The sequence below is a fragment of the Carya illinoinensis genome, chromosome 2 (assembly GCF_018687715.1).
Source record: "Carya illinoinensis cultivar Pawnee chromosome 2, C.illinoinensisPawnee_v1, whole genome shotgun sequence".
NCBI classification, from domain to species: Eukaryota; Viridiplantae; Streptophyta; class Magnoliopsida; order Fagales; family Juglandaceae; genus Carya; species Carya illinoinensis.
Window position 1 is genome coordinate 451,977 of NC_056753.1, and position 24,205 is coordinate 476,181.

Below are 24,205 nucleotides of genomic sequence, written 5' to 3' on the forward strand. Positions count from 1 at the left end.
TCAAAATTTTTTATATCTATCCAAATAATTTAAACAAGGTTATCAATCAAAAAATTAAAATGAGAAGAATGAACAATGAAGCACTTTGACATGACAAAAGTAAGCATCTCTATTTATACAATAACTAATAAGCAAAAGCTAGAAGAGATGTATAGATACAAACATGTCCATAACAACAATTAACATGAAGTAACAAAAGATGTAATGCCTAAAATCAAAATAAAAAAATTCAATGGACCCAAAAGTAGTTTGTATGGAGGATTTATATTATAGTCACTCAGCACAATTCTATGAACCAATTGTACGTTGGAGGGTTAACACCCATCAAAAAAATTGATAATAAGACAAAACATAAGGCAGAACATAATCGGGATGCCCCTAAAATAAAATAAAAAATAAAAAAAGAGGACAGAACATAACGCTCATGGCAAGAAAATGGAAAAACATGCAAGAGGGACAGCTAGCTAGGGTCCTACTACATATATGAAGGAAAGAAGGATGAGCTACTTTAATTAGAATATTGACAAAAAGATCATCCAAGGGCACGATTACCACATTATAAAAAGCAATGCTTTAGCGCCCATTAATCCTAATTGGTCATTCTAAGCACATACAATTATACAAATAAATAGAAAATTTTAAAATATGGCTAATATCAACTAAATCATTATCTGTTGGACAACTTAGACCAATTTCCAAATACACTATTAGTTAGATGATAAATGAACATAATATGATAAATGAACATGGCTGAATGAGTATCAGTGTAAGATAGTGCTAATAATTAACGGAGTGAAAACTAAAGTAATAAAGTTCAATTTAGGCACTAGAGAAACATTCATTCTATAATCAACTGCAATAAGTGAAAATATCAAAATATTCGTATAACACAGACAATGCCAATAGAATCAAATCTTCCTTCTAAAAAAAAAAGAAAGAAAAAAAATCATTCCCAACTTTCTAAGCATAGATAACGAAAGCTGAAAATTATATATGTCTCAAAAGTCAAAAACTGAAAATTAAAAGGTCTAAAAAGCTAACAGTAGAAGACTAGAAGTCATATTTAATAATTTATGGTACAACCTATAGTTGCTACTTGCTTCTATTATTTCATATTTGAGAGGTATGTCTTTTTTAGAGCAAATTTTTTATTATAATTTACACAACATATAGTATTATAGATCATGAAAATAATAAAATGAAGTAAATAAGAAACATACCCATATTCAACTGTTTCTCAAAATCCTCCACCTCATCCATTAAAATCCTAAGGCTAATTGGAGTGGAAGAAGATCGCGGCCAATTCTGTGCACAAATGAGACCCTCAACCATCATCAGAGATAAACTACTTTGGAAAGGATCAAGGACACGACCCGCCGAGTCAAATGTAGATTCAAAGGCCACTGTAGAAACCGGTATTGCAAGTATATCATGTGCAACTTTTGAAAGCATGCGATATCTAGGTGAATTGACCTTCCACCAAATAAGAATGTCAAAACTTGCATTATCTTCCTCACAACTTTCAGTTAGGTATCTATCAACCTCACTCTTATTTTCCAAAGAGTTTTCCGACTCTAGCCGTTGCCTAAATCGGGCCATTCTTTGTACTATCCTATCCTTAACTCTACTACTATCTGTAGTATTTAACTCTTCATGTGGTGAACTTGTGTGCTACTATTGTAGACCAGAATTGCTCCCTTCTTCATTTTCAAAGTATGCATCATACATGCGAGTTAAAGCATTTTTCACCTTCCAACTCAAATTAACCGCTTTTGTGGGATCATGGAGATACACACCTTCTAATCCAAAGTCAAAATATTGCATCTTGTACCGAGGATCAAGAATAATCCCAACAAACAATAACATATTCATATTATCCATGTTGCCCCAATATTTTTCAAACTTTTTTCTTATATTTGTGGTCATTAATTCCACCACGGGGCTTCCTTCTTCACACTCTAAGTCAATCGCATCAGCTATTGTAACTAACTCCAGAAAAAATAAGTTGCAACTTACATATTGACTCCCCGAAAATTTCAAAGTTGCATCATGAAATAATTGAGGAAACCTTACAAACAACCTCACCTTCTCCTAATCACTATTGCTGGGAGGCCCTAACTTTTTTGACGTTTTCTTATTCACCACATCATTGTCATCATCATCATCATCGTCTCCAATACTAGAAAGGAAGCCCGAATCTTCTTCTTTTAACAGTTCAAAAGCTTTTCGAAACTTTGAAGTCCTCTCTAACATAAGAGATGGAGTTCCACCTAATCTATACATCCAAGCATAGGCCACTTTTGCATGCAATCTCTTCTAACCCAACACATTACATAAATGTAGTCCACTTTTGAGGTGAGGACTTAACATATTTCACAACACATCTCACTTTTGCAATAAAGTCATTAAAATCCTTCAAACCCTCACGGACAATTAAGTTTAAAATGTGAGCACAACATCGAACATGTAAAAATTCATGTTCCAAAATAGTATCCCTCCTATACTTGATTTTTTTCTTCAAATAAGAAATTGCTCTATTATTAGAACTTGCATTATCAAGTGTGATTGCAAGTACTTTTGGTCGCCCCCAATCATGCAAGCACATCTCTATAGCCCTACCAAGTGTATCACCCTTGTGATTCTCAACCAAACAAAAAGAAAGAATTCTCTTATGTAGATTCCAATCATCATCAATGAAGTGTACAGTGAGACATATGTAGTTAAGGTTTTGCACGGATGTCCATGTATCCGTGGTGAGGGAAACACGTTGCCCTTAAAGAGCACTTCTCAACTTATTTTTTTCTTTCACATACACACTAAAACAGTCTTTTGCAACCGTAACATGGGATAGAATCCCTACCCACTTAGACCAAACAATAAGTATAAATTTCTTGAAGCCCTCCCCTTCAACGAACCTAAAGGACAACTCATCAAGAATAATCATTTCTGCTAAGGTTTGTCTGCAAGCCTCAACACTAAATGCTATGGGCACGAGTCTACTACCACTTCCTCCATCCGCCTTCCAACCTAAAGTAGTTTGGGACTTATCCGTCTTATAAACGGACATTTCTTACATTATTTTTCAATGTAGTATTTCATGAACTTTGTATCATTGGTCTTCATATCACATCCATACGGAGCACCAGAGTAATTACATGCAGCCCTAGATTTACTTGGATCACCTTTTGGTATTTTTGTAAAGTGATCACAAACCATTGACCTAGTTCTACCACTAACACCCGATTTAGTATTACTACTTACATTGGGTGGGAGTGGAGGAAGGTCTTGCTTGGCTTGCCCCTGTGTAAATGTAGGCTATGTTGAGTCTACATTATTTGTAGTAATAGTAGAGTCATCTGGAATCAATTTTCGAATAGGATCCATCTACAAAAATAATCAATCAACAATTAGATTTGAAAAAAAAAATTCAAAATAGCAAAAACTGAAAACTAAGTCCCTAAAGAGTAAAGACCAAGAAATCATGGGAAAGAGTAGACAAGAACACTAATACAGATCACATGAGCTGAGAACTATAACTAGAACACTTGCCAATTGAAAATAACACTTCCCACAAATAATTATTGGAGCTCTCCTCCAATAACAAAAACTAATACAATAAACTAGTGCGGCAGTGCCCATTATAGACTCCACTACCCAGTACCCACATCCAGACTCCACAACAACATGCACAAGTCCATGACAACAACTCCAAACAAACCAACTAATTGACACGACTCAAGGAAACAAACCATAAAAAACTAAAACATAACCAGTCTGTTTAATAATTTAGTGCCACTACAAAAAAAAAATTATAAATAAGAATATGATTAATAATAAAAATATTTCATATATGGTTAAAAATTAATGAAGAACATGATTAATCAACTTATTCAACTAAATTTGGAGGAAAATTGATCAACTTATTCAATATGAAGAAAATAGTAAAATACGGTAAATACCTAAGTTCTAACCAAAAAATCAAAATACATTTGGAGGTATTTAGTACTTTTAGATTGATGCAAGGTAGCGACGCAGGGACTAGAGAGGCAACCAGCCAGGGGCTACGAGGTGCGACGAAGCAGCTGGTTTGTGAGAAGGGTGTGACGGAGGGGTTGGTTTGTGGAAGGGGCTGCGAGTCTACGACAGATAGGCTAAAGAGGGGAATGTATGCGATGGAAGGGGCTGCGAATCTGCAATGGAAGGGCTTCTTTCGTCTGAGAGAGGTCAGACTTGAGAGGTTAGGGATTATGGGAGGGAAATAGAATTGCTAAGGGGGGAGGGGGTTCAGTTTAGGGTTAAAACGGTGCTATTTCACGCAACCCAGTTTTACAATTGCTTTCCATTTGACCTAAACAGGTTTAGGTCCAAATTTACATTAAACGTTGCCGTTTTCTATAATGCCTAATATATGATTCCAATTCTTTTATCTTTTTGACATATAAATTAATAAAATTAAAGTTAAGTAAACTAATTAATGTAATAATGTGGATTATTTCATTAACTCATAAAAAATAATTAATTAAACTTATATTGATGATGTTAATTACTAATTTATTTCTAACTTAAAGACATAGACTTATAGTATGTCAATGTATTAATGAGCTATATTAAACTTATAGATGCAAATTTTTTTATATGATCATGAATCAATATTCATAGATGTTGATGTTAATAAACTATAATTAGTTAATGGTGAATTGGTGATAGGTTAGTTAATTGATAACATATATTACTTCATTAAAATTTACATTAATATTTATAATTGCTTTATATTTATTTATAAGTTACAACTTAGGTATTTTACAAAAAATTTATCTACTAACTTTAATTAGATCATAGATGTAGTCTTGTATATGTTAATAATTAATAGTAACATAGTTAATAGTGAATTGGTGATAGGTTAGTTAATTGATATCATATATTAGTTAATTAAAATTTATAATTGATTTATATTTACATATAAGTTACAACTTAGATATTTTACAAATACTTTATCTAGTAATTTTAATTAGATCACATATTCATAGATGTAATCATGTAAATGTAAATAATTTGTGAATGGTGAATTTTTTATAGGTTAATTAATTGATATCATATATTAGTTAATTAAAATTTACATTAATAATAATTGGTTTATATTTACTTACAAAGTTACAAGTTACAACTTAGGTATAAAAAAATTTATCTAGTAACTTTAATTAGATCATAGATAATAATTATATTAGTAATTAGTTAATTCACCTACTAATTAGTTAATGGTGAATTGAATCAATTGATAATAATTAATTTACATTAGTTAATTACTAGAATATTAATTTAAATTTAAAATTTTATATTGTTAAACTTAATGGTAATATTTTAAATAAAAATTACATAATTAATTATACAATTATTATATAAAATAATTTATATAGTATATTTAAAATTTTATTAAAAAAATAATTTTTTATTCGGTCCGGTCCGGTCCAAGGAAGCCAGGTACTGGGACCAGACCGAAAATAAAATTTCTATTATTTCTTGGACCAAGACCGACCGACCGACTCTAAACCGGTTCGGCCCGACCGGGTTTCCCGGTCCGGACTGACCGCCTTTCAAGCCTATGGGATAACATAATTATTATCTTTTAAAAAAGAAAAATTACTTTTTACTACACAAATCCAAATTTATTGCTTTCAATTAATATTGATTGGATATACTAAGGCTATAGATTCAATTCAGATCAGATTTTTTGTCAGTCCAATCTAGAACTCAGGTATTTGCGTGAATCCAACCAGATAATCTTTCCACCCCCACTTGAGTACAGAAAGCTAGTTGAGTATGCAGATCTTGGGTATTTACTTGTTATCCACAACTTGATTTTTTTTATTAAGAGTGCTACAGATAAAAGAATTATATAAAAGTAAATATATAAAGTAGCGTGATTTTATGTGATTTGTTATACTTATTTAACAATAAAATTTTCTTTATAATTTGACGTACTATTTCAAATCACGTCAATTTATGAGTTTACTTTTGTATAATCTTTTTATGACTAAAGTATTTATTTTTTATTTAAAAGAATTAAACTATATGCAAATCAATGTCGCTTAAAATGAGTTTAAGCTGATCCATCCCGTTTCATTCCCTCTCTCGCTGAAAATATCTATTTTTCTTGTAGTGGGACTTCGATTAGAATATATTTTTGGTTTCACCGATACGGTCCTCTTTCTCTCCAATATGTAGACTCTCTCCACTCGTGGGCCATTCGACTTATTTTCGTTATTTAGCATGAATCTAGACATGAGAGAAATGAACTTGATTGCATGATTTCTATAGGTCAACAATATTCGTACCTCATTGACACGAACAATGTACAGTGTTTAATGGAGTGTATAAGCTGTTGAAAATCTATAACTTACCATGATAATGTTGCACTACTGAAAAATAATCTTAAGGCCTCTTTTCTCTCTTTTTCTACTTGTTTGGACCCATGAAGATATTTGATAGCCATAAATGCAACTTTCTTGATTGAGGGATGATGTAAGTTAGTGTTACAGAATCTCAAGGGCTTGAATTAGGTCTAGCTAAGGGATTTTTTTTTTTTTCCAAAAATATTTTAGGTTGACATCACAATATATCCAATGTCATAGTAGGTCAGGCCGAATCAACTGGCCAATACAAACTAACTAATACAAATGGCATCTTCTTGTTCCAAAGCATCATCTGCACTACAAAAATTGAAATGAACCCCACTAAAACAACAAAGATGAAACAAAGCAAAATTAGAAGTAAAAATCTCTACACCAAAACTAAGTACTTGGTCGAGTCTTTCTGCATCCATGGTTGAAAGACCAACATGAGTTTTAATACAAGCTATCCTCACCACCAGCATGATGGCCAACCATTAAAGTTCAGATAAAGAATAGATAAATCACCTGACCTACACCAAAATCCGGTTCACTTAACTAAGTTGTTTTGCTCTAGAAGAAAATGCCTTTTTCTCCAAGGAAATGTATAAAGTATTAATATAACCTAGCTTTAATTTACAAGCCTAGAAACCAAATTATGTAGGTTTTTGGTTTGATCTTTTACAAGTGTCACCTATTAGATTTTTTCTAATATGCATCAATCAAAAACTATAAGATAAATGCATATGGCTTTATCTCTTTATCAAAAACAGTTTTATCTCTTATCATATTATATGTTGTTAGCTTAGACGGAAACTTGTTGTAGCTTGTTTCTGCTTCTTTGTTGGTAGTATTTCTGCAATCCTCCTTATTAGTGTTGTTTAATTTGATTTTAATTTGGCTCTTTCTTTTACAAATTCTATTGGGTTCTATGGGTGCTCAAGGTGCCCCTGTCCTACCCTTGCATGAGCCCAAGGAGAGGGGGCCCAAGTTTGAGCGAGTGCTCCCATCTGGATGTCGGGGGAGAATTGGCCCACATGACTATCCTTCCACAGGCATGCACCACCCACTTAGTGCATCCATAGCAAAAAACAATTAGAAAAAGCCAAAAGAATCCTAAACAACTGAAAACAACAAGAAATCTACAAAACATCCCTAAAATTTACAAACCACGTGTCAACAAGAATAAAAATTGAAACACCACGAACAAAGGAGGAGGAGAAGAAAAAGAAGAGGACAATGAGAGAATGGTGAAGGGAGAGAGACTAAGAGAAGAGGAGAAGAACGGTGGAGAGAGAGAGAGAGAGAGAGAAGAGGAAAGAACAATTAGGATTTTTTGGATTAAATAGTCATTTGTAAGTATAAAACGGCGTCGTTCATTTAGGTTTTTTGGGTTCTCCTTGTTAGTGAGCACGGTTTTATTGTTCATTTTATTTTTATTGTATTTCTCTCTTTATCTATTTTTAAAAAAGATGGAAGATAGATAGTTCTATTAGTGTTACATCACCCAATGGTGGTGGTGGTTTGGCTTTGCTCATATATCGATAGATTAGAAGGAAAACCCTAATCCTTTAGTACCTTCTTCCATGAATACCAAAAATCCACACAATTTCTCCCTCTGAACTCCAAGGGCAAAAAATGCCAAAAAGGCTAGCAATCAATTTATGGTTTGTGATCATTTTACAAAGATTGAGCCTATTGACCCTAATTGACCCTAAAGTCTTATGGAATTGTTGCTCAAGGCTATTTGGATGCCATTATAAAAATGGCACTTCATCCTTGACATACCACCTACGATTTTCTTGCCAAGCCTCTCCTATTAGAGAAAGATATTGGAAAGAATATAAAACACCATAACAATCGAGAGTTAGGATGGATGGTAAAGGTTCTAATTCTCAAGGATTATAAAAATATGATCCTGCTAAAATAAGGATGATCATTTCCAAGTATTTAAACTAGTGTGAATTGGCATTTAAGCTTGTGGAACTTGAGGCATTTTCCGAATTTGTGGCTAATTTAAAGCTTAGGTACAGCTCGCCATCTCAAACCACTTTGGAAAAAAATTGTATAGATTTTTGCGATGAAAAGAAGCAAAAAGTGAAGGCTTCGTTGAGCAATCAAAAATCTTGTTTTACGACCAATATATGGACATAGTGCAAAACATGAAGTATATGTATATTACATGCCACTTCTTTGATTGCAATTGGGTCTTGAACAAGGAAATTATTAAGTTATGCCTTTTTACTAATCACGAGGGTGAGACTATTGCTTGGATGTTAGAGTCTAGCGTGATTGATTGTGAGATTGACTGATTTCTTATCATCACTGTAGATAATGTCTGTGCTATTGATGTCTCTACTAATCATGTGAGGATGAGCATAAAAGATAAGGAGTACACCATTATGTGGGGTGAGTTTCTGTACACACGGTTTGCTGCACCTGCCTTAAACTTTAATGTTTGAGATGGTTTAAAACATATATATGATAGAGTAACTAATATTAGAAATGTAGTAAGGTTTGTGAAATCTTCATTGGCAAAACTTGCTATTTTTAAAAATTGTGCAAAGAGGCTGAATATTAAGTGTAGAAAAATAGTATGCCCAAATGTTCTTATTAGATGGAACTCAACATACCAAATGCTGAATTTTGCTGAAAAATACAAAAAAAGTTGTGTTAATGGGAATGGAGGATCATTGCTTTTGACGCCTAAGTTTGAGGATTGGCAAAGTACTCATATATTTATCAAGTTTCTAAAATTTTTTTTTACAATGTCACATTGAAAATTTATGATTCATTGTATACGACCACAAATATACTATTTCTATAATTTTGTATAATTGGGCACACTTTAAACAAAGTGTTTTTCTTAAAACCGGATGTAGTGTTGTTCCTTATTTTACACCTACCAATATGGTAAGGACACGTTATCAATCAATTCATTTCAAACATTGATGTTGTCATACAGGATTAAATCTCGAATTGATTTTCTTCAATTCGAGCTTCTTTTTCCTTCTCAACTACTCCTCTCCACCCCTTTACTCTCTACATCGTCATCCTCGATGGCGACCATAATCAGTAAGCTCTCTCTCTCTCTCTCTCTCTCTCTCTCTCTCTCTCTCTCTCTCTCTCTCTCATAAAGATTTTCACAAAACTGTTGAAGAATATAAAAATGAACAAAACATGTTAAGCACGGATTAAATATGGTTAATATGCTATATATATATATAAATATATATTTATATATTAATGCATGATTCTTTAACAAAAGTCATGGTGGATAACCATTAATCCTTTACAGAATGTTAAGAATAGTCTCATCATTGAAGGACCCAAATCACTTTAAGAATGATGCAAGGCACTGTTAATTGATCATCTAGCAATAAGTTCTATTTTGACAAGCTCTGTGTGTGTGGTTTATCCAAGATATGGGTGAGAGAGAGAGAGAGAGAGAGAGAGAGAGACACACACACACACACACACACACACACATCTTATGATGCTACATACAACACAACTAATATTATTTGACAAAAACGAAATGACAATGTTGAGAGAAACTAAACGGAAAATAGTGTGTGATGAGAAGAAATGAGCTCAAGCTAAAAACCATTCCATAGGGTGCTAACTCACCTATGCAGGCTAGTAGCAACCTCCCCCACCCCCTGCACCTACATTGGTGGGGTGGTCATTTTCCACCTCGCCCCAAGCCCTACCCTAAGCCATTGTCCTTCCACCCCCGTCTAACGAACTAGTAGATTTTTTAGCCCACTGCCCATACTTTGCCTAGCAAGATGTCCAAATAGACAAACTCATGGATCAATCTCCAAATCTTCAAATCCAAACCCCAAATCTTAACATTCAAAGAAAAAAAATGTAGATCAAACTTCAAATACATAAATCCTACCAGAAATTTTAAAAAAAAAAAAATAGTGAAAAACACCAAGCCATGGTCATTGGTTGCAAAATCCCACGATCAAGTCTTGGTCATGGGACTCTAAAGATCCATAGCACCACCTACGACCAAGCCGTTGTTGTGGATCACTAAAAGCCATAACTATGGTCGTGTGTGGCTCAAGAGGCCAATAGCCATGGTCATTGGTCTCTTAGCTACATCAGCTCGAGAGACCCATGACCATAAATATGTAAGAAGAAAGTTAGAAAAAAGTGAGAATGAGAATGAGAAGCATAGGAGGGTTGGAGGAGATGAAGAAAGGAAGAAGAAGATGAAGGCTAAGCAACAGGAGAGACTGAGTATGGGAGACAGAATAGAAATGTCCAACCCTAGCATTGCATCCTGTATTGTATCATCAAATTTGAAAATTTGTTTTCAATCCGGAGCTGGCATAAAAAAATGTTTTGACACCCTTTAATGAAGAGCTAACATGTAAGGGTCCCAAGGATTTATGAGAACACGTGAAGTATCCAATTATTTCCACCAAACAAAATCAAAAGCAAAAGAGTCTTTCTTTTTCTAAATCAAATCACTTCTTTCTGCTTGTTTGTTCTCTCTTCCAATTGAATCTACATACTACTGTAACCTTTGCCTTCATTATAGACACTAGAGTTCTGCATTTCAACACCTGCAATCTATTTTGTTTTGTATGTTTCATCCTTATCTTCAGTCACTAGGTTGGGTTTTTATTTTCACAGACTAAGAGCACTCACAGTGAATTTTTCATCTTATCCTTTAAAATACATCATCAAAACTCACTTTTTCTATTTTACATACTGACTTTTACAATATACCATACATCAACTTATCTATTTTTTCTCTATATCATTTAAATATTAAACTTTATAATATTTTTTATTCATTTCCAATATTTTCTCTACCTATCAATAATATCCTCATCTCTTTTAATATTTACAATATATCCCATCTTCCTCCTACCTTCTCTCTCTTTGAAAACCAAAAATCACAGAGAATCTAAAACTCAAAAAATCGTGACTTTACCTTCCTCCAATCCACCAAAATCACCTTCAAATCCGTACCCAACCCCACCACTGTCCCTTTCTCAAATTTGTGGCACTGTTCTCGTCGTAACCTTCACCCACTTTGTTTCCAACCAAAGCAAACCACACCCTCATCTCACACTCCAAAACTCACTAATACAATCCCGCCAAATTAAACCAGTTTCACTGTGAACCCATTTCTAGCAACATCTCAGCTTCACAAACCCTTCATTTTGGACCTCCTATGATGAATTTTGGATGAGATCAGGAAAGATTACCCAGAGGGCCAAAATCTACTCAAACAAGGAAATGCAACTAAAAACAAACGGTGATTGTTGGAATCGACGGGAACAAGAAGGAAAGATGACGCTAAACACACGGTGGTTCTTTCGTAAAATAAGATGAATTTTAGATGTAGAGAAAAAGAGTACCAGAAAACATAAATTAATTTTAAAATATTTACATTCATAACAGTGTTACCGCTACATGTAACGATAACACTGTAGCAAACTTGAAAAGTAAAACTGAAGTAGAAAATCGGTTGGATGTGCATTTTAAGGTAAATTCTTCAAATTTTACAGATGGATTTTATTAATCCAATGGGAGTCCTCTTAATATTTGCTGTTTGGATGTACATTGATTTTCATTTTGCTGTTTGGATTTCCTGGATGAAACTCACGGACAAAAAGGATGCTTTTTATACCCGGAAATGATTCAGTGCTTCTCATCATTTTTAGAATACAAAAAGCTAAGCTGTTGGCATTTTATTGGATGGTGTAAAACTTATTTACACCACCTCCAGACCCTGGACTCAATTTGAAATGGATGTATTCCCGGTGCGTCATTACAGAAAAGGTAAGTTAGTGTAAAACAAGAAAAACCACCACATCCGTCATTGTCAAGCGTTTCCCTACATGTACTCGTGAAGATTAAACTGTTACTTCCATACACAAAGCCATGACCCACTTAATGTAGCTTACAAGAAAATAAAAATGCACACCATCGCGGTGAAAATAGTTTAAGTACAAAAACCAGACGTTAAGAGGGGGCGAGGGGGTAAACAATACGCAGATGGTAATCCAAATTATTAATCAACATCAGCTCCACCACTAAAATAATTTGAACCACATATATATAGCATTCAACTTGAGCACTTCCTCATTGAAGTACGCGGTATCAATGGGCACTCACAAGGAATGGATGCTGGCAAACCCCACACTCAATGGTCTCAGAACCCGAGCTGGGAACTTGGACCTGCAACAATCCACATAAAACTAATGATGTTATAGTAGAAATCTGTATTTAATAAGGGAGGGGAGGGAGGGAGGAAGGGGGTGGTCCCTAATAGGTCAAAATATTCTGACCTGCAAATGGACAGTGCAGATTGGACAGGCAACTTCCTTCAACCGCCTCCCAGAGCCATCAGACTTAGAGCCTATCAAAGGCAAACCATTCCAATGAGCACATCATATACAATTTCCTTTCATATTAAAAGATTGGCTTTTCGGTCAGAGTCAAGATATAACCAAAACAACATATTTCCCACATTGGCCAGTCCAAGCCAACTGAAATAATGTGGCTAGCTCTTGGTATCACCACTTAAGCTGAAAGCCTAAGTAGTCCTATATATTACAGTTATATAACAAGAACAATAACTCCTATAACAGAAGATACCTGATGATGCCCTTCGATTCCTTTCCATCTCCTCCTGTTAAATACAAAAAATAAAAACAAAAGCAAAACAATCATGAATGAATTCGTGCACATACCAATTTACATACAAATATAACTGATAGCTGTACCCCACTTAACTAGCTTTCAAAATTGCAAACATAATCATCCAAATTCACAAAAACAGTTTTAAGGATCATTGAAAATATCAAAGACAACAACAGTATAGCACAACTTACCTGAAGCTTTTTGGCAAGATCCTCATGACTCTGCACTGCTACAGGTTTACTAGCAGCTTCCTTGGCATTACTCAGCCTCTGAGTCACTTCTGCCTGCAAAGAATAAGGACACTGTCAGAACCAGTTTCATTAATGGTCAAGGCCATAGTAGTCTGCATGAATAGAAATGAGCAAACACCACAAATACATCATAAAATGACTTTTTATTGCTCAAACCTTTTGTGTGAGAGAAACTGAGTTTTTTTAACAATAAATTGAACTTTATTGATAGGCACAAAAGGGACACCTCAAGTATACAAGTTGCATACGAAAGATACACCTATATAGAAGATGAAAAAGATCCTAGAAATTCATGCAGGTTACATCCATTAAAGTCAAAAGATACAATCCAAAGGAAACGGGTGTTGATAAAGAAATTCTTTCAATCTTCTGCCGTCCACTCACAATCCTGTTTTTTTATTTCTTTCATTCCACATGTATTATATGGGACAGATACGAGCCATCTTCCTTATTGCAGCAATTTGTGGGCTACCACCTAGTCTTCTCCAAGGGCAAACATAAAAAATAAATAAATAAATAAAACTCCACAATACTTTTAGGCATGACCTAAGCCAATCCCACTTGCCTGAAGAAATCTGGCCACGGTGTGCTTGAAATATCACAATGAAGAAGAAGACAATCAACTGACTCCCCACTTCTTTGCCACACACAACACCAGTCTAAGACAAAAACATGTCTCTCTCTTAAATTATCTGTTGTGGGAATCTTCCCGAGGGCTATTCAAGCAAAAGCTGCTGATCTCAATGGTGCCTTTGTCCACCAAATGAACTTCCATCGAAATGAATGGTAAACATGAGAACGAATAATATTATAGAAAAGTACATTGAATAGTCCCCTCTTGGATGGAGCCCAACAAATCTTAGTCTTCACCTCCTCTTACTATTCTAGTGAGATATAACATATTAAAGAACTCACTGAAAGCATTGCTCCCAATCTTGTGCCGCTCTGACGGAGCTTAACATTCCAGTAAATATCAATACCTGACATCTCCAGATTATCTGCCAAAGAAGCATCCTTAACGTGGGCCAAATCATACACAGCAGAGCAGTCTTTCTTGAGGACCATATCTCCACACCATAGATTACACCAAAATTGAGTCCTATCACCCACCTCAATCTGATATATTTAGAGAACCTCACCCAACATTTCCTAATATACTTCCATAGGCCTACACCATATACGACCCATGGGCCTCATTTGAAGTCCATCCACCCCAACAGCCTCCAGTTTGGAAAAGACCATATCTCTCCATAGAGCATCTCTCGTTTTGATAGCACCATAGCCTAAATGCTAACTTGATAACACTTAAACCTATGAAATCTTGGCTGGGAGTTCGTAACCTTACTGCCCCTTTTTTTGCACAAAAAGCAAAAGAAATTCAAGCAAGTACTAAAATCAAACCAACATTGCCTTATGCAACTACTACCTGGTTATGTAACTCGAGATATTTTACACTTCATTGCTTTACCAGATTAAAAAAGGAAGAGAAAGAGACAGTACAAAGGCGTTTCCTTACTGATGGTTGCATAGACACTCAGATCATATATAAAACTTTATTAATTTTTAAAATTTTTTTTATAAGTAAAAACATTATATATATATATATTAATAACAAAAGAGTAACCAAGTACACTGGACGTATACAAGAAAACATCCAGCCCATGCTAGAGAGCCCCTAATGACCAATAAGCCCGAGAAAATTAGAAATCTATCCAAAATACACCAAGCCCAAATGGGAATAGAACACACCTCCCCAACCCTAGCCCTTGTTTGGTCTGTAGTAAAATTGGTTAATTGACACCTACAAATAATTCACTGACACTGAGCACTCTTCTAAGTCTAATACAGCTTGTGGATGCACTCTCACCTTAATTCAGTGGTTGAAAACTCTGGAAAAGGGCAATACGCAAATTGATGATGTATGGAAAATGATTCCTTTGTCACAAGTGGTGTATTTGGCTTGAAAGGAATGGCCGAAGCTTTGAAGATCGGAAGACTTCTTAGAATGAGCTTAGAAGTTTCTTTTTCCACACTTTAATTTCTTTGGGCTTCTGTGTTTTCAATGGAGCCAGCTTTCGTGACTTTTTTGTATCACTTTCTAGATTCTAACTAGTAACTAGGTGTTCTCCGTTGTATACTTCTTGTTTAGTAGGGCTGTGCCTATTTACTTTGATTCAATAAAACTTTATCAAAAATAATAATAACAATAATAATAGCTATGGAAACGATATTGCCCCGATATTCATCTCTCTCTCTCTCTCTCTCTCTGATTCACAAACACTGAATTTCCCTGATAAACAGGTCTTTTCCGTGCAAAATTACTGTTACTGCACTGACTGATTGGTTCAGTCTGGAAAATATAGCAAATCCGGACCAATTACAGCTCTATCCACATCAACACGAATAATTTCCTAAAAAGTGCCAAGAAAAACATTCTTCTAATAAGAAAAAAAATAATATATACCACACTAACCCATCCATTAAGCTTGCCATAATATCTTTCTGGAGGTTTAAAAAAATGTGTTTTTCTCCTCACACCAATATTTTCAGTTTTATAAAAAATAGACTGCATATCCCCAAACTTCTCCAAAAACTCCATAAGAAACCAATCAAAATATTGTGTCCCAAAAAACCAATTCTCACAAAGGATAGATATCATTGTGTGCTGTATATTTCATCTACATAAGTGTAAGCAATACTAATATGCATAAAAGGCTTTAGGACTAGCACATTGATAATGGAAGCAGGAGAAGCCCCAAAAAAAGGATCTATACCATAATGAAGAGGAAAAAGAATGAGAACTTACTAAGAAAATGGAAATAAATAATAAGTACTAGAACAGTTATTGGTGCATTTATTTTGGTAAACATTTTTTGGAAGTGCATACCATGCATCGGTCACAAACTCTAACTGGCTGAGCATTCTCATCAACGGTTAAAGCAATTCTACCATGGGTACACTTGTCACAGAAAATATCTCCACAGTTCCTGCAGTGATGCTGAAACAAGGCAGGCAACTATAAGGCCACCAAGAAACATTGCACAATGACATAATTTATTTAATGAACCTCAAAAAAAAAAAAAAAATTACCCTGCGCACGAAAGCTCCAAAATCTGTTCCACATGATGTACACTTTGAAACAGCTTCATCAGGGACCTAAGAGAGAAGAAAGGAAAAAATAACCAAAACTAAATTTACAAGCTGAATAGTAATAAATGACACAGATAAAATGAATCCAATGTACATTCATTCCCATGGTCAATGTGTAAGTAAAAGAACCCCACGGTCAACGAAACTGATAGAATGAAACTAAGAAGTCAATAATTCAACAATTTGGTTCTCTCAATTCAGACAATATTTCATTGGAGAACTTATAAAAGGAAACAAGAAGTTTGCAAACTGATATTTATAAGTTAAACTAGCTCTAACTGAAAAACATAACATATTTCCCAAAATAGAGATTAATAGCCCACCAAAAATAGAAAAAAACAGCTTAAACAAAACTTCTTTCAATGGAAAACACTTTATACAAAACATTTAAATGTTTTATCCAGAAACAGCCAGAGCTTGCAGAAAACAATGTAAGAACTAATGTTACCCAATGATCTTTTTCTTCGTTTCCAGGCTTTATAATGTTCATCCAATCAACAAGTCCTTTCTTCTTTTCTCCAGGCTGCTCATTTATCTTCAAAGAATCAACAGGTCTGCTTCTTCCACCCATCTCCTTGATCTGCATCATTATGATAAGATGATAATAAATCATAAATTGCACATCTAGAAGTGAAAAAAACTTTCAAAACAATCTTTGAGAACTGGATGCAATCACTCAAATATCTGCTTCTTCTAGGTTTCGAAAACACAAATACAAGTAGCAACTCACAGGGATCTAACATTATTGCAAATCATACACGAGAGAACAGCTCAACACTGTTAATAACACATTATCCAATGTTCAAAATGAAGATAGGCGCCCCCTATTATAGTTTCTGGATGCTGTAAATGAACTGGTATTTGCCAGCATGATAATCCCATATGCAGCATCCATTTCCCAAACGAGAATGCCAGTTTCAAAGAAATGTGAGTATATCAATGTGATACCCCATATGATAAGGATATGGGTAGGTGGTATATGGGATCCCACATTGCTTGGGAAGAAAAAGTTATTGCTCTTTATAAGGTTCCAATGGGGCTCCAATTGTATCATTGACTAGTCCTTTTAGAGTATATGCCATGTGATTTGGGCCTTCCATTGGAGCGTTACAAATGATATCAGAGCTTGTCCCAACCAGAAATGTGGGACTTGAGCCATGCCACCTACAACAAATAGGCCCGATGTAGACATCAGAAATTTAAGGGGGGGTAGATTGTGATACCCCATATGATAAGGTTATGGGTAGGTAGTGTATGGAATCCCACATTGCTTGGGAAGGAAAAGTTCTTGCTCTTTATAAGGTTCCAATGGGGCTCCAATTGTATCATTAACTAATCTTTTTGGAGTATAGGCCATGTGATTTGGGTGTTCCATTGGGACGTTACAATCAATCTATACATTATGACCATGATATAACCACAGAATCCCCTCCCCCTGTAGTGGGGGCCCAATGAATAGAATCATATATATTTTAACTACTTAAATTCCACTTTTTTAATCCCAAATAATACTTAATAATTCCAAAATTGTAATTTCCCTAACTGATAAATGTTTAATTTGAGGTAAACGATACTATATACTGATGCTTCAAATCAGCATTTAACTTATTTCATTCAAGAAGTACATAGTACATAGTCCAACTCTGTGAATTCAGACAACTTAATCTTAATGAACTAGACAGCTCGAGTCAAAGGACTGCAGCTATTCTCAGTGTCAGATCTGAGAAGCTGGAACATAAAAAGTCAATAGAACATGCTGCAGAAAGCAAATGCAAGGAAATATATTGCATGCCATAGAACATGTAAACATTAGCCAATGTTGCAGAGAAGAAAACAAAAACACAAGTACACATCGTTGATGAAACAATTAAAACTCCAAACAACGTGGAGTGTGAGGATGCTGGTTCAAAACACGATAGTTTTGAGGGTAATTTATGAATGAAAGATGGGTAACTAAGACAAAGAATTTAATGGGAAGAAATGCAGGCCTTTCTTGCCCATGCGCCTTAAAGAAGGCAAATACAAAAAGCTAAAATGACAAGCCCCTAGGAATACTGATTGGGTACATTCGTCAAGTAAGTATCAGATAACCAGAACGCAACAAGAAATGCAAACACCTCGGCCACACACATTTTGCCAACTAAGATCGAACTCACTATAATCATAAAGCAGGAGATGACACAAGTACAACACCAACCTGTACAGTTGCAGCAGTCACTGTGTCCAGAAGGGTATTGGTAGTATAACTATTTGATTGCAATCTGATACGTCTGGGCTCAATGTCCACCGAACTCTTGGACCAAAATGCAAGTGTAGATGAATCGGAAACCTATGCGAGGAAAGAACATATATCTTACTATTAAGCCAAAAACTAGTAACGGATAAAACAGATTCAACCAAAATAAACCCACTCACTTCGCATCTTGAAATGGTCTCAAGAGGATATATTCTCAATGTCCTACTAGTACTGGGATCAAGCATCCGTATTCCATCCAAACCAATCTGAAAGAGAAAATCGTGATCCAATTACAAGAACCAATCAAGAAAATGTAACGAGCAGAAAAATGTGGGTCCAAAAAGGGAAGCTCAGCGACATACTTGAGTCATCTTTGGTACAAAAAAATATGACAATTGCTCGAATGTGATTTTGAACGCAAAACGAATCGTAATGAAACTCATACCTGGCAAAGAACATCCATGGTGCTCTGACCAAGGCTTTCGGGCAATAATTTGACCCGAAATTTCTGCACCCCACCCTTCACGTCTTGCTGCGTCTCCGCCTTGGGCACCGCTCGCACGATCTTGGTGTTCGCAGAGGAATCTTTCGCAGAACCAAAGCCGATCGACCTCCCGTAATCATCGAAAGCAGTAGATTTGGGCGCCGTGCCCCGAGCACCATACGGCTCCACCTTGGGCCCCTCATAGGCATAGACACCGTCGCTGTCATAATGGGAAAGTCCACTGTCCGATCGCTTCCCGTACAAATCCGAACCAAAATCGGACCGGCTACGATTGAATGCACCGTAGCCATCGTCAAAATACGGAGCGGCAGCGTCGTATTTCACGGAATTCTCATAAGGGTTATCATAGACAGGAGGCGTTGGAGCGTTTGCATGACTGTACGGTGCCGAGTAGCCGGCGGAGTAGGAAGAATTCGGATTTAGAAGAGGAGATGGGTTAGGAGTAGGGTTTGAGGGAGGAGCATAATTGGGAGGTGTCTGAAACTGATCGGAGGGTGGATAATAGGGCGGTTGCGGCTGCTGCTGCGGTTGCGGCTGCGGCTGTGGCTGTGGCTGTTGATTGGGTGGTTGGTAGGGAAGGTGAGAATCGAAAGGAGGGAAGGAAGAGGGTTGAGGTGGAGAATTGAAGGGGGGAAGATTGGGGCTAGAGGAAGGGGGGTAAGAGGAAGGAGGGGGAGGAGCGGCGACAGGATCGGGAATATGAGAATATGAAGGAGGAGGAGGAGGAGGAGGAGGGTATGAGGGGAAATAAAGAGAGTAATCGGGGTTAGAATAAGAAGCGGTGAAGGGAGGAGCGGAGGCGTAAGGGGGATCGGAGGAATTAGGGTTTTGGAAGTTGGGATGTTGAAAATATGGAGGAGGAGCAGAGCCTTGTTGCATGTCTAATTAATTGCAAAGAGCGTCGTGGTTGTGGTTGGGGTGTGGTGGTGGTGGTGGTTCCGCCTTTTGTAGGGTCAAAACTTTGAAGCCTTTTCTACTGGAATCAACACGCAGAGAGAGAGAGAGAGAGAGACCGATCAGAGAAGACTCGAGAGATGCTGACGAAGAACTCGCTGAGTTGGGTTGGGGTTCGCCTTGATATTGGAAGGATCTCTTGCGTGTAGTACACGTGCATGGATATTTTTGGTCCTTAATTTTATCATTGCGTGTATTACACCGGAATAGAATATTTCTCTTTCTTTTTCTTTTATACAATTTTTCTTTTAGTTTTGGCTACGTAGCTTCTCTCTCTTTTCGAAAAATTATATTTTATTCTCAAAAGCTTAGTGCTAATATTTCCTCCGACGTATTTTTAATTTTTTTAAATTAAAAAATATTTTAATATGTTACATTCTAATACCTTAATATTAAATAACTTTTAATATTATTTAAATATTTTTAAGACTCCTAACATAATCATAAACAAACGCTACAACTCTTTTTCAATGTCTATTTGAAGGCCTTTTCACTTCACCAATATCTCAACATCCACACGATTTCGTTGCTGCACCATGCAATGTTGCAGAATCTTCTCAGACTCTTGTTTACCACAAATTAGCCCTTGAATTCCCTTACCTTGTGGGCAAGGTCCTATAAGGGAAGAGATTGTAATGGGCCATGACCCATGGATCATGTTTGTTCGTTAGTTGAGTTGCTTATTTGTTAAGTTTAGTGGGTTAATAAATTGCGCATGCCGTGGTTTTTTACCTCGCTAAAGTGTGGAGTCTACAATCTTGCTTGATTTTAGAGGTTGTTTTGGGTTGTTTTAATTCTAGAAATTAGTTTTGATTCCTTGTAATTAGGCAAAATATTTACGAGTTTGTTGGTCTTGTTCACTTTTAAAGATTTGTTCAATTAATGAAAATGACAGAAAAATTTGCTACAATTAATTTGTTAGGAGACTGATCATCTCGAATAAATCATTACTTTATGTGTTCATTTGTACCTTGCTCTTAACAGAACCTCAATATACTTTACAATTATGATTTTGAATTATGGATTTTAAATTGGGGCTACAACACTTATTTGATTTAGTTTTTTTTTCTTTTCTTTGGGTTGACGTCTTTTAGTTTTTTTAAGTGTCAATTAATAGACATGAAAAGTAGTTCTAGTGCTAATATAGGCATGTCGCTTAAATGTTGAGCTATAAGTCGGAGTGAGCGGCGGAGCTCCACCACCCTACCAACCCCATCTAGCCCTCGCCTAGTTGGGGCAAGGGCCCCTATCTGCAGATGGGGGGTGTGTGGATAAATGCTTACACTTAGTTGGACGCCAGGGGACGGGGCTCAAGCCTGCTCGAGATTTACCCAGTCCGCCCAACCTAGTTATATGTATATATATACATACATAAATATTAGCATGTAGTTGAATTCAATGCTATGTATTAGCATGTAAAATGGTGGCAAAAGTATGCCTCAAAGAAGTTCAAAAAGAGGAAGATATTCTATATGTGACCAACAATCTAAGAGATAGATGCACCTTAGGATGAAACGCATCGTATTGGTTTTGAGTATATTAGATCCTCATTCAAATACCATTGTCTATAGCCACTTAATTGGATACAAAGACAAGGAAATAAACAAACTCATATGGTGGCTAAAGAGCATAAAGCAAGTGAGAATTTTTGGTATAAAAAGAGAGAGGAGATCCCTAAGGACATTCTAATATGGGATGAGGTTGAGATCAAGAATCACTATCCTAACTGCATTTGTTCTCCATGTTTTGGGGAAATGACAAACGCAACTTGCTAGAAGCCTTCATTCTCCAGAGCCCCCACCCCTCCAACACTCCAAACCCCATAAAACATGCCAAAGAAAGAGAGAAGCTTTGGCATCTCCCTTCCTCCCCTCCTCTCTTTAGTTCCTTTCTTGCCCCTCTCATTTCCTACTTGCTCTTTTTCCTCTCTATTCTCCTAATTTTTCCCGTTTCTTTTTTCTCAAATACTTGGAGGATAAACCCACATCTTTCTACCCATCAAAACACAACAGCTCCACTACTATCATAACAACCATGCTTTACTTGCCTACCCCAAGCCATCAATGACCGAGAATTACTTGCGTGGTTGCATGCACCTCCTCCATGTAGCGATTCTAGACAATTTTTGTTATCCTTTATCTTTTGTTTACATCCTCCTCTGGGTACTCTCTAGCCCATTTTTCAGTCATTTTATCTCATTTCCTTATATTTTCCTCCAATTTCTCCCATGCTTTGTGTCGATGCTAAAACTTCATATATGCCGCCTTCTGACCACTCATAGCCGTTGCTTGTCCCTCTATTCCAACATGAGAGTGGGCTCCACACACCATTTATGTGGCACGGCAACATAGAGATCTCATGGGTTTTATGCACATCTACCTCCAGTAACATTTTGATACTTTTGTGTCTTTTCTTGAGAGACAGGTCATTGTTATTTCTTTTGCCGAAAACATGCATTTTCCCTTGCTTTAATTTTTGAGGATCGGGACATGGAAAACTTTGTCTAATTCTTCAAAGCAATTAAATTTAGTGCATCATCTCTTGTGACTTTCAACTACAGTGTTGCAATCTCTTAATGAGATTGCTACAAAAATTATTTTTTATGCCGGTCATTTCTTTATGATCAAGGAATATGGGTCCAAAACATATAATTTGGTACCATTTCCCTTTTCTCTTTAGGTTTATATGCATTTTATTTGTTGTATGCCTTGTTTTATTACTTGACAAGATAAAAGTATACCATTTGTAAACACAATCACACTCCTTGAGTTGTATTTTAACGAGTGTTTCTTTCTCTAAATTTTAGCAAAGATGTCTTGGACTTTTTCATCCCTTACATAATTGGCCTCTAGTTCCTCTAACCTGCTAGCCACTAGTAAAGAAATAGCATACAAACACCCATCATTAGCATCCCATCATTTGGCATCCCTTCAAGTCATGTATTCAACCATAGTGGTACCCTAACAACTTGGGCATTCATTTTTTAGACAAAGACAAATATTTCACACTATATTAGTCAATTTTATCTTAGGGGATTACCCTAATAAACATAGACTATTTTTGCACAGCCCTTGCAATAGTCAAAAACTCCTTTTAGTACGTGGATAAAATTAATTATCTTCTGTGCATTTTCTCCACTTCTTGAGGTATTATATTCTACAGTGAAACTCTTAGAGAAGTGCTGTAGATTTAAGATAGAAAGTTGAGTAATAGCTTTCTTTAAACATTTAGAGGCTTCTTTAGCTTGTTATCCCACTTGAACCCATATTTTCTCACAAATCTTGTCAACACGGTTGTAATGACTCACAAGCCATACTTATACATGAACTTTCTATAATAGATCATGAGAACAAAAATCTCTTCTTGTGATCATTTTTCACTCAATCAATTTCATGTAATTAACCTCCATGGTCATAGGTCATTCTAAACAATAGAAATAGGTAGAAAACATGATAAAGGGTGTATGGTTATCAAAGGCATAAAAGGACTTAGAGCACATGAATGACTTGAGAATGAGAGAAAGTTGCATAAGAATGACCCAACCAGAAAGTTAGCTCAAATCTTAATTGACTTTCAATTGAACGAATCAAGAAGTATGACTTCGTTGGATGATCGGTTGACCAGCAAGGCAGATAAGCAACTTTTATAAAGAATCTTGCAAGATGTTTCGCTAGACCCTCGGTCGAGTAAATTTTGCTGAATTAATGTCTGGGATAATTAGGACTTTTATGTTCAAGATAATTGTTATTAGGAGTATGATTTTAAATAGATTACGCTTTATTGAGAGCATTATTAGGATTAAGTTTAGCATTCTATTTCATTATAAATTTCTTTGATTCTAATATTATTAAAAGGCAAGTCTAGAGTCATTTTAAGTGGTTATTGATTATTATTAATATTCATAGAAAAATTCTATTTATTAGTCGGTGTGAATTACACATCTAATAAAGTGCTTACATGGTAAAATTGGATTTGAAACAGAAATTTTAAATTTTAGATTTTACAAATCAAATCTTATCATTTAAATGATATGAAGAGTTATTCTATTATC

General features: G+C 35.7%; 1 protein-coding gene across 1 annotated transcript; it reads right to left on the minus strand.

Annotated features, from left to right (window-relative positions):
* Positions 1 to 12,231: 12,231 nt before the first annotated feature.
* Positions 12,232 to 20,263, minus strand: LOC122295804 (protein FREE1). Its single transcript, XM_043105063.1, has 10 exons — positions 19,141 to 20,263; positions 18,875 to 18,961; positions 18,657 to 18,788; positions 16,908 to 17,039; positions 16,400 to 16,465; positions 16,197 to 16,307; positions 13,250 to 13,342; positions 13,014 to 13,047; positions 12,704 to 12,774; positions 12,232 to 12,593 (listed from the first exon to the last, which is right to left on the minus strand). The coding sequence occupies exons 1-10, from the start codon at positions 20,077 to 20,079 to the stop codon at positions 12,516 to 12,518; spliced, it is 1,743 nt and encodes a 580-aa protein (XP_042960997.1). The 5' UTR covers positions 20,080 to 20,263; the 3' UTR covers positions 12,232 to 12,515.
* Positions 20,264 to 24,205: the final 3,942 nt, after the last annotated feature.